General features: G+C 40.1%; 1 protein-coding gene and 1 long non-coding RNA gene across 3 annotated transcripts in view; one reads left to right on the top strand and one right to left on the bottom strand.

Moving 5' to 3' along the window:
• Positions 1 to 512: 512 nt before the first annotated feature.
• chst11 (carbohydrate (chondroitin 4) sulfotransferase 11) overlaps positions 513 to 11,074 on the bottom strand; it is a 75,602-nt gene continuing 65,040 nt past the window's right edge. For both annotated transcript variants that reach the window (XM_056455988.1, XM_056455989.1), the window contains exon 3: positions 513 to 4,667. In XM_056455988.1, coding sequence (XP_056311963.1) covers positions 3,813 to 4,667 — 855 coding nt within the window. In that variant the 3' untranslated portion in view covers positions 513 to 3,812. The remainder of the gene's footprint in view (positions 4,668 to 11,074) is intronic.
• Positions 6,621 to 11,074, top strand: part of LOC130223228 (uncharacterized) — a 45,987-nt gene continuing 41,533 nt past the window's right edge. Inside the window, exons 1-2 of the long non-coding RNA XR_008836624.1 lie at positions 6,621 to 6,678; positions 6,924 to 7,095. This is a non-coding gene — a long non-coding RNA (uncharacterized LOC130223228). The remainder of the gene's footprint in view (positions 6,679 to 6,923; positions 7,096 to 11,074) is intronic.

Here is an 11,074-nt window from a genome sequence, read left to right as displayed (position 1 = left end):
CACAAATTATCAAAATTATTTGGTCAAATTTACCTTAAAATTATTGAAAGAAACACTAATGAACTGAAATCATATGATTTTCTTACGATTCTTATTGCTATACACGTTTCATTTTGTTTTAGGTGCAAGTTTTTCCCTTGGCGTTACAGGAATCAAAGTCTACTGGTTAATCGACAAGAGACATAAGTGGTCTCAAACTGCACAATAAGCTGTTTATCCAAAGTTGTTTCTCCAAAGGTGAGGGTTCACATCCAGCCTCTACTTATTTTGAATAATGCCCATTAAGTCCACAGGATTTAAGGAACAATGTAAATGACTCAATCCCCTATGTAAGAAGCTCAGCATAGTGCAAGATCCCGAGAAAGATTTAATGTTCTCCTATAGATCGTCTTGGCATAAAATGCTAGAAGCTTGGCCAAATGAGTTGGAACAGCTGTGTTAAAAAGATCCCTTTAACAAGTGACAACATTTTCACGATTATGTGCAGACAGAGACGATGACAAATTGGCCTCTAAGGGTTTCAGTTTCAGCTTTATTGAGAAAACAGAAGAGATAGAGAGAGAAAGTGTGTGAGCGCGTTCTCCAGGGAGCGCATTGATTTGACAGTTCATTTGTTTTGTATTTTTCCCCATTTACAGTGCGAGGGTCTGACCCAGTGACCCGGCAGAGTCCATCCTTGATACTTGGATGGAATAAATAAATAAATTAGACTGCGGCTAGTTTGGGAACTCAGCAACCAATGTAGACACTGATCATTAAACAGGCACATAGAGCAACAGGTAAGCCGTGTGAGCATCTACTACAGCGTTAGCAAAGTTAGCTAAAGATGATTAAAAACGTCCGGGAATGCCCTCAGCTGGAATCATAAATAAAGCAAATTATGGGTTTTGTTTCTAAAAATGCATGCAACGTGAGTGAGCTGTGCTGCATTTGATGGAGTGACCGTTTGAAAGGCACTGTGCCTGCTAATGTGGGCGCTAATGCGTGTATTAGCGTGGCTGCCGTGTGGGCGCTAATGAGGCTGTACCGCGTTTGTTGTTACAGAACAAATGAAATAAACAGTTTTTAAAACTGGGAAGGCATTCAGGAACATGTTTTCTGAGCTGATGACTTAGAAATAAAAAAGTTTCAGATTTGTTTTGCTTCAGATTCACAAAATGAGAGGAGAGATTTGAACGTGCAATCTAGGAGCAAACAGACCAAGGCAGTTTCTCAATATTTTTTTTTCTTCCCAGGTTCTGCTGATTGCAATTCCTGAATTTTCATTGCCAATCTTAAGCCAATTTTAGTGGGTTGTTTTTTATTTTGGTTCAATTTCGAATTTCCCCAACTATTGCAGAGCCCAGGGGACAAGAGTATGTGCTCCAGCTTGGCTGCCCCTGGTCCCGTTCTTCAGCGATCTTGTGTTCTTGTGTAACGTCATCATCAACCATAAAAGTTCAGTTTCAAAACTCAAGACCGCAAGAACGGAGGCTGCATGAAAGTTTCCGCATGTGTTTTTGGTATTGAGGACGCATCGATGCAGACTTGAGCACCGAACTTGAGAACTGAACCTAGAAGTCATTGTGACTGAATAAAGAAGGTGGAAAGCGCAGCATCTTATATAGATTTATTATTTAAGTTCAGAGATTTAACATATTTATCTCAGGACTTTCCCTAAATGTAATGGTGAAAGTAAACATTACCATGAAAATAACACATTGCGGGTGATTATTTGCTGAAATTAATATTAAAATCTGTGTTATTTGTATTGTGCAGCTTATATTTGTAAGGTTTTTCTGCGTGTTACATTTATTGAAAAGGGAAAAAAACAATAAATCGTTGTATGCTGTATGTGCAGTAATGTTTGAATAGTCTTCTATTAAAAATGCGTGAAGGTCATGTGACTATCGGGAAGAACGCAGCATCTCATTTCTCACAGGACGTGTTCTGTGTTCTCGTGGTCTCCCGAGTTCGTTCTTCTGCGGTGACCTGGCAATACCGGTCTCCACAAGATCACATGTCTGTTCTCTGCGTTCTTGGAATTGAGAAACAGCCCAAGTTTTTGTGTGTGTAGTACTGTATATGCTAAATTTATCTACTGGATGTGATATTTTGTCCTAACCAGCCTGTCAGTTACCATAATTACTACATGACAACTTGGTTAAAATGCTCAAGTTTTGTAATTATTACTTACAGTTTTTTTACTGGTTTCAGCATGATGGGGAATATCATGAGAATTCCTTTTTTTTTTGGAGTAAGATAAGATTTTGGAAAACAAGCGTGAGAATGGGATAGCGAAGGAAAGATCGAAAACGTGGCCTTTGCTTTTTTGCCACACTTTTACTCTGCATGAACAGGGTGCCTCCACAAGTGTGTGTGTGTGTGTGTGAATGTGTGTGGTCTTCATTAAACACCCTTCTCTACAGGACTTAAAATCCTGCTAATCAGCACTCGCTTATTCAGGCCAACTTTTTGAAGACTTTTTCCTAAAAAGCACAGAGATGTGTGAGAGAGAAAGCTGAAAGAAGCCCTCAGTCAGAGTCAAGAGAATTGCTACAGAAAAGGACAGTGAGATAAAGAACTTGGACACACCCACTTGTTGCCTTTGTTCTCATAAATAAGCAGTTTTTATACATTTTGTGTATCATCAAAGCAAATAAAGGTCATAAAGGACTAAATTAAAGGGTGTTCCTTTGAACTGCTGAAATTGCAAAAGAGGTTTAAATCATGTAATGGATTGAACAGATTTGCCTGCACTTTCTCTCTCTCTCTCTTTCTCAAATGCACACCACTGTGTGAAACTTTCCCATGAGAACAGCTCAGAAAACAAAGTCCTGCCCGTTTCCGTACACCCGTCAACCAGCGAGGTATCCCAGCAACAGTGTTCTGCATATGAGGCAAGAAAAATTATGAACAAATTATGACAATTAAACATCAGAAGATCTCTAGCGCTAAGCTGATTTCCTTTGCTCAGAACAAAACATTAAGTGTTTCTTATCTCTATTTCACAGAGTAATGCAAATAATACAATAGCGTGCTGCTCGCAGCACCCTTTTCCATTACAAACAAATACAAAATAAAACTAAATCTTTTAATTTACTGAAGACCAACCAAAGGAGGACGGGGTTGTGGGAACAGTGTGTTTGAGGCCAGTGACCTCTGACCCCTGACTGCTACAGATGCTCCCTGACTGACCCAGTGGGCAGAGCCCCTGCCTGTCACTCACATTAGAACACGCCCCTTCAGCAAGGCACCTTTCAATGCCTTTTTTTGTCATTCTTATTTTAGTGTGCACCGTTACCTATGCACCATATAAATACACACAAAGGCAGTCTGAGTATGGGAGAGAAGCGAGGAAACTTCCAAAGTGAACAAGGAATTAGAAGTAAGGGAATTGAAGTCAGAACAAGTCTCTGATTGTATCTTGAGTCTTATTATTAGTCTAGCTGCTCCTTTTTGTGAAGCTTCGATAATGGCGGCTGGCTGAGTATATTACTAGATAAACCAGCTGAGCAGGTATGGCTCAGATACTGTCCTATTGCTTTTGATGTTGTGGAAAAAGAGCCTTTACACTGGAAATGTACAATTCAATGGGCACATACATCCGCGCTTCAGACCTCAGTCTCAAAAAGACCACTTTCGAGTGCATTTGAGACCGACAGCTCCTTGATCATTTTAAAATAAAGCAACCGTCCCAGCGGATATAAATACAATTTTACATTTAGGTGCTTGGTTGATTCCCCTGCCTGTGTCTCTGAGCCCCGGCTCTTCTCCTATTGCTCAACCTTGTTGAACAAGCTCAGAAAGTGTGCGCCACTGCATATGGATGTCTACTGCAGTTTCAGGTAGCTAGGAGTAGAATAGTTGAACATAAGAAAGTCCAGTTTGTAGAGTTGATAGAGCTGGCTCTGCTGCTGGGAGCTGATGTTGCCGAAAAACATGGCTGCCATTTGGTCGGTGGTACGGGTAGATTTGGCAAACGATGGGAAGCGCAGTGAGTCACCCTCCCCTACCAGTTTGAGCACGTAGTTTGCATCATCCTCCAAAGTCTCATACTTGCCCACCAGGTCGTAGTGGATGTGGCAGGGGTGGCAGAGCGAGTAGACGGTCTGCCAGTGTTCATTGAGTGGAGCTTCTCTCTGAGTGCCCGGGTCCACCAGGTACTCTGCGAACTCTTGAAACTTCACATCGGCACCGCTCTGCAGTGCCTCGGTTGTGGCATTCTTTCGATATCGCCGAACAATCTTCGTCCCGTAGCGTTTGTGGAAGGAGGTGTTGTAGCGGAGTGTGAACTTGTTGCGGTAGGCTGACACCAACCGCTCAAAGGGCTCACGCACAAAGAGAAACTTGAGGTAGTTCTTGAGCCGGTGGTTGATGTCAGGGATGCTGTACTGGTTGAGGGTCTTGAGGTTGGAGGGCACATGGGCCTCATTGGATGGGATCTCCATTGGGTTGCTGTACTTGCCACGGCCGCTCAGCACCATCATGACCCGCTTCCAGTTGGTGCACGCCACCTTGGGCACGTAGCAGTAGATAAGCTCGTGGTCCTCGTCCACCACCAGGTGCTTGAGGTCACTGGGGGTCAAGACACGGCGTTTACGGCTGGACGCACTGTGTGCACGACACGTCTCCGCCACCTGATCCCGCCGGGCCTGGTGCAACACTGCCGCCGCAGAGAACTCGGCCTGAGAAAGAGAAAAAGATAAAGGATTTTGTGGTTTTTAACAAGAAACATGTAAATGGAGTCAAAGAGTAGTGCATAGTACTAGCTACACAAGGTTATGGGTTTGATTTCAGTCAAGGTTGCCAATCATGCTAGGGCAGACATGTATTAATTGTAAGGCAAGTTAATTAATTATATGGCACATTTCATACACAGTTGCAATTCAGAGTAAAGAAGATTAGACAGACAGACAAAGTGTAATCTGATGGACTTGATTGTGGTTCAAGTCTCAGGTCCAGCAGGAATTGTAGGTTGGGAGGGGGAATGAGGCGAAACCATTCAGCATGGCACCGAACCCCCAACTGTTCTCCAAGCACTGCAGGATTAGCTGCCCATTGCTCTGGGAGTGTGTGTGTGTGTGTGTGTGCGTGCGTGCGTGCGTGCGTGCGTGTGTGTGTGTGTGTTCACTACTGTTTATGTGCACTTGGATGGGTTAAATGCAAAGCACAAATTGTAAATATGGGTCAATTGGCCAGACCTCACTTCACTTTTCATTTATTCTGCTCCTGGAAGGCAGTTGTGGTGCAGATTTGGCATTAACCAGCTCCAGTATACTTGCTTAGATATTTCTAGAGCACAGGTGTCAAACTCAGTTCCTGGGGGGGGCACAGCTCTGCACAGTTTAGTTCCAACCCTAATTAAACACAGCTGATCAAACTAATCTTTGTATTGGATCAGGGGCATTTAATCATGCTCATTAAGGGAACAAAGGCCAGCAAATGTAAGTTCCAACCAGCACAACTTGCCTTCTAATTAAACACACCTGATCAAACTAATTGAGTCATTCTAGCTTGTTTGAAGCCTATAGGTAATTGTGTTGAAGCAGGGTTTGGGTTTAGACATCCCTGTTCTAAAGCTTGACTAGCTGGTTCAGCATGTGTTTACATAAAGTATGGTACAGTGGCCTTCCAAGACGAGGTCTGGATACCCCTGCACCCTGATTAGACACCTGTTTATGTAGGCTATCTTTGCATTGGATCAGGGGCACTCAATCATGCTAATTAAGGAAACAAAGGCCAGCAAATTTAAGTTCCTACCAGTACAACATGCCTAGAAAGTTTCTAATTAAACACACCTGATCAAACTAATTGAGTCATTTATGCTTGTTTGAAGCCTACAGGTAATTGTGTTGAAGCAGGGTTTGGGTTGAGACATCCCTGTTCTAGAGCTTGATTAGGTGGTTCAGCATGTGTTTACATAAAGTATGGTACAGTGGCCTTCCAAGACAAGGTCTGGACACCCCTGCACCCTGATTGGACACCTGTTTGTGTAGGTCATCCTTGTATTGGATCAGGGGCACTCAATCATGCTCGTTAAGGGGACAAAGGCCAGCAAATTTAAGTTCCAACCAGCACAACTCTCCTAGAAAGTTTCTAGTGATTCTGAAGACCTTCATCAGTTAGTTCAGGTGTGTTTAATTAAGAAGAAGAGGTTTAGATTCAGGCCATTAATGCAATGGATAAGGGGTGTCCGCTCCTGTTCTTGGAGGCTCAATATCCTGCAGAGATCAGCTCTAACACACCTGCCTAGAAAGTTTCAAGTGATTCTGAAAAGCCTGATTTGCTGGTTCAGGTGTGTTTAATTAGAGTAGGAGCTAAACACTTCAAGACAGTTCCCCTCCAATAACTGGATTGGACAAAAGCCTGCCAAATGCATAAATGTGAATGTTAATGTATAGTATTCATTTGCCCCGTGCTATTTAAAGCCCCGTAAAGCCCATAAATCAGCAGCCTGTCATTAAGTAGAAAGTTCTGCACCAGACAATATCATTAAAATCTTAGCTCAAATCCTCTACAGCTGGGGCACTTAATTCTGCTCCTGGAGATCTTCCATCTTATAAAGTTTAGTTTTAACTTCTTGAAAGTTCTGTTTTTTCAATTATCAGCTCATTTATTTCTAAAACTGTATCACTTGCAGATAAACATTCACAAGATGCATTGATATTCAAGGGAAGGAAACATCATTCGACAAAGGTGATTGTAATAACATACATATATATATATATATTCCAAAAATAGATTAGTGTAATTAAAATGGACTGTTTTACCTAGTATTTGTGCATTACTTATGTTATGTTATGTTATGTTATGTTATGTTATGTTATGTTATGTTATGTTAGGTTATGTTAGGTTATGTTATGTTATGTAATATGTTATGTTAGCCTTTGGTTAATGTCAAACTCTATTGCAATCAGTAAGTTTTCATGAACTTCTTCCAGTCTGTAACAAAAGCAGTGAACACACACCATCTCAAAACATCACACAAACCCAAGAGTTGTGAAAAGCTCTGCTAAAAGCCCGAGGCAGTGAAAGCGGAATCTTGCTGAGCTGTGTTGACCCTTCCTTCAATGTGCTCAATGGGGACCAAAAAGCTAAAGGTCAGTCTTGCAGGTCAGTGGTGAATTATGACTAATGTTGCAGTATTTAGCACCTATGCAGAAGGTTTTCTAGTAATTCAGATGCAGAAATGAATGAAACGTTGTCATAAAATGTGCTTTTGTAAAAAATCAATGTCAAAATTTGTGATCACACTGATATTTCTTTTCCTTTTCGATGATTTCAATTGTTATTTGTATATCCAGCTTCACTAGAATCAAGTTGCACATGTTTCTGCATATTGCATGTAATCTAATGTTTAAAGAGAACAGTGCACTGTACACTCCTCCAAAATCATTATTTAAACCTGCAGCCACCCCACATACTCTCTCTCTCTTCTCTCTCTCTTCTCTCTCTCTCTCTCTCTCTCTCTCTCTCTCTCTCTCTCTCTCTCTCTCTCTCTCTCTCTCTCTCTCTCTCTCTCTCTCTCTCTCTCTCTCTCTCTCTCTCTCTCTCTCTCTCTGCATGCATGTGTGTGTTCAGCCTTTATATGCACCCACTCTCATCAGTTAAGACGCTTCGTTTCAGTGGAATTTTCCCAGAGTTTTTGGCCAGTATCTGTGGCGACAGTGTCCTTATTTCCAATCGCCTTATCACCAGATGAGTTCATATGGAAATCAAAACCATGACTTGGCGACACAAAATACTTAGACTTTTCTCACATTCAAAAAGGCATAAAATATGTCAATTTAGGTGCCATTTACACAAGTCCATTTTCAAACAATAATGGAAAACTTCTTATTCGTATTAATACTCCATCGACTGTTGATAGATAGATGGATGGATGGATGGATGGATGGATGGATTCCTTTTTATTTGTCTTTTTTGTCCTTTTTATAATAATATGTCTATGTTTGTGAGTTATAAACGTGTGTTTCCTAGTTAATGGGAAACAGCCATTATTTTCTAATGAAAGAATGAATTACAATGAATAATCGTAAAGAAATGAACTGACTCATTCCCTCAGCAGCTACATATAATTGTTGAATGGCTGAACTCTGCATTAGTGTATATGTCTGTGTTTGGCAGAGCTGTTTGAAAATGCTAAGAGCTTTTCTGGGAAGCGTCGTCTTTTTATACATATCTAGATAATGATATAGTGTCCACTCCAGTTCCTGCAGACAAGTCAGGACTTTCGTAATAGAAAACCTTTGTACAAAAAGCTGGTTTTCCAGCCGTCGGCCCTGAACTCCATTATGCAGAGGTACAGATAGGAGAAATGAGGTCGTAACCTAAAAAAAGGAGGTGAATAGAAGTAACTATGAGGTAAATTGGGCTTCCACTTTTGGCTTTTTCTTAAAAACCTCAGCTAGTCTATTTTCCACCAAGCCGTTTATTTTATTTTATTTTTTTTGCTTTTTTCAATACTGTTTTTTGTTTCTCTCTGATCTGTGACACAATCGACTGTGGCATCTCCACAGGGCTTTATGTGTGTGTGCTTGCACGTGTGTGATCGTGAGCTGTGTGTTGAGAAGCCAAACAACAACAGCTACACGTCGCTGACCAAAGCTGCACTTGCTCAGTCTGTGTTTGGGGTTGAATGATCTTATTTACCAGCAGATGTTTATACAAAAGCTTACAGAAGCACCTCAAAAACTGTCCTGATGTACAGTTGAAGTCAGAATTATTAGCCCTTCAGAATTATTAGCCCCCCCCCCAACCCGAATAGGAATCATCTTCAGACAGTTGGACGGTATGCTTTCATTGCATACTAAATAATTGTGTCTTTCTAAAGGTGACATGCCTATTTCCGTTCAACTTTGGGAGAGAGTCACTGAACAATGCTAGACTAAAAGAAGTATTGTGAAATTGTACTACTCTAATTTTAACGTAGAGATGTCTGATGTGGACAAAAATGTTATAAATGTGTTTTTTTATATATCAAACAATATTGATATGCATTAACTTATTATTAATCGGTTAATTATTCATACATTTTCATACAGTTTCTTAGACCTTATTGTAATGTAAGGTTATTGTAATGTAATGCTTATTTATATAGTGCATTTAATGTGTATGGCCATAAACCCAAAGCGCTTCACAGTCATTAAGAGGGTCTCTCCACACCACCACCAGTGTGCAGCATCCACTTGGATGATGCTGCAGCAGCCACAGGACAACAACACAAGTGCGCTCACAGCTATAAGTGGAGTGGAGAGACAGTGATACAGCCAATTTGGTGGATGGGGATGATTGGGAGGCCATGAGGGCCGATGAAGGGAATTTGGCCAGGACATTAGGGTTAATGACCACAGAGAGTCAGGACCTCGGTTTTACATCTCGTCTGAAAGATGGCGCTCACTGACAGTTTAGTGTCCCCTACGCTTTACTGGGGCTTTAGGACTCACACAGAGCACAGGTTGAGCGCCCCCTGCCTCTCTAACACCACTTCCAACAGCAATCTAGCTTTCCCATGTGGTCTCCCATCAAAGTACTAACCAGGCTTAGCCCTGCTTAGCTTCAGTGAGTAACCGGCCTTGGGCTGCAGTGATATGGCTGTGTCCTTTAGTATTAATAAAGGTAAGCTTAAATTGTTTGATCACTATATTTAACACCACATATTAGGCTCCCCTTTTGGCGTCAATGTTTTGTCAGTTTTATTTATTTATTTATTTATTTTATATATACCGTTAAAGTCAGAATTATTAGCCCTCCTGAATTATTATAAGTCCCCGCTGTATATTTTTTCCTAGTTTCTGTTTAACGGGGAAAAATGTTTTTCTAAACATAATAGTTTTAATAACTCATTTCTAATAACTGATTTATTTTATCTTTGCCATGATGACATAATATTTTACTAGAAATTTTTCAAGATACTAGTATTCAGCTTAAAGTGACATTTAAAGGCTTAACTAGGTTAAGTAGGCAATCGAAAAAAAATTAATTAAGGAGGCTAATAAAATTGACCTTAAAATATTTCTAAAAATATTAAAAACTGCTTTTATTCTAGCCGAAATAAAACAAATAAAATTTCTCCAGAAAAAAAAATATTATATGTATTATATATATTATTTATTATATATTATTCCAAACATCATTTGGGAAATATTTGAAAAAGAGAATCAACTGTATTTTGTAAGTAAAGTAAGTAAGTAAAGGTTTATTTATATAGCACCTTTCACAGACATTCAGTCACAAAGGGCTTTGCAATAAAAGAAAACCAAAAAAACAGGTAAAAGAAAACATATCAATAAAAGTAAACACATTAAAACGAGTTAAAAATCCAAGAACAGAAACACCAATGTCAAACCAGCTCACCATACTGTTAATTAAAAGCTTGACCAAAATGATGTGTCTTTTAAAAAGTTCAGCTGATCCCAGAGCTCTCAGTGCTAGAAGGACAGAGTTTCAGCATATAATATAATATATTATTATTATATTATCATATAATATAATATATTATTATTATATTATTATATAATATAATAACAACACTGAAGGCACGGTCACCTTTAGTCTTAAGACATGTTCTGGAATAGCTAAGAGGTCTTTGCCAGAAGACCTCAGAGACCGGGCACAGGAGGGACCATGTAAAAGATCTTGAATATAAAGGAGGGCCTGACTATTCATTGCTCTATATGTAGTTACTACAATCAGGAGTAATGTGCGACCTCCTACTAGTGTTGGTTAAAATCCTCACAGCTGCATTCTGCACAACTTGCGAACGCTCCATAGACGATTTGTTCAGACTAGTGAACAGAACATTACAATAGTCCAACGGTGAAGAGATAAAGGCATGGACAAGCATCTCCATCTCTTCCTTTGAAACAATATTTCAGATTTTTGCAATGTTCCTCAATATTGAGCGTTTTATTATCATTTAACTCAATCATATCCATTTATTGATTGTGGAGCTTCTGTGTGTAAACAGAAGCATATCTTGTGCTTCTAACCAAGGTTAGCATTGACAGGCTTTGTTATCTATCGTCTGGAACCTGGTTCTCTCTGGCCGCATCTATCTCTGTTTCTCTCTCTGTCAGTCTGCAGACGCCCT

Source organism: Danio aesculapii, chromosome 4 (genome assembly GCF_903798145.1).
Source record: "Danio aesculapii chromosome 4, fDanAes4.1, whole genome shotgun sequence".
NCBI classification, from domain to species: Eukaryota; Metazoa; Chordata; class Actinopteri; order Cypriniformes; family Danionidae; genus Danio; species Danio aesculapii.
This window is presented reverse-complemented; position numbering and strand designations above follow the sequence as displayed.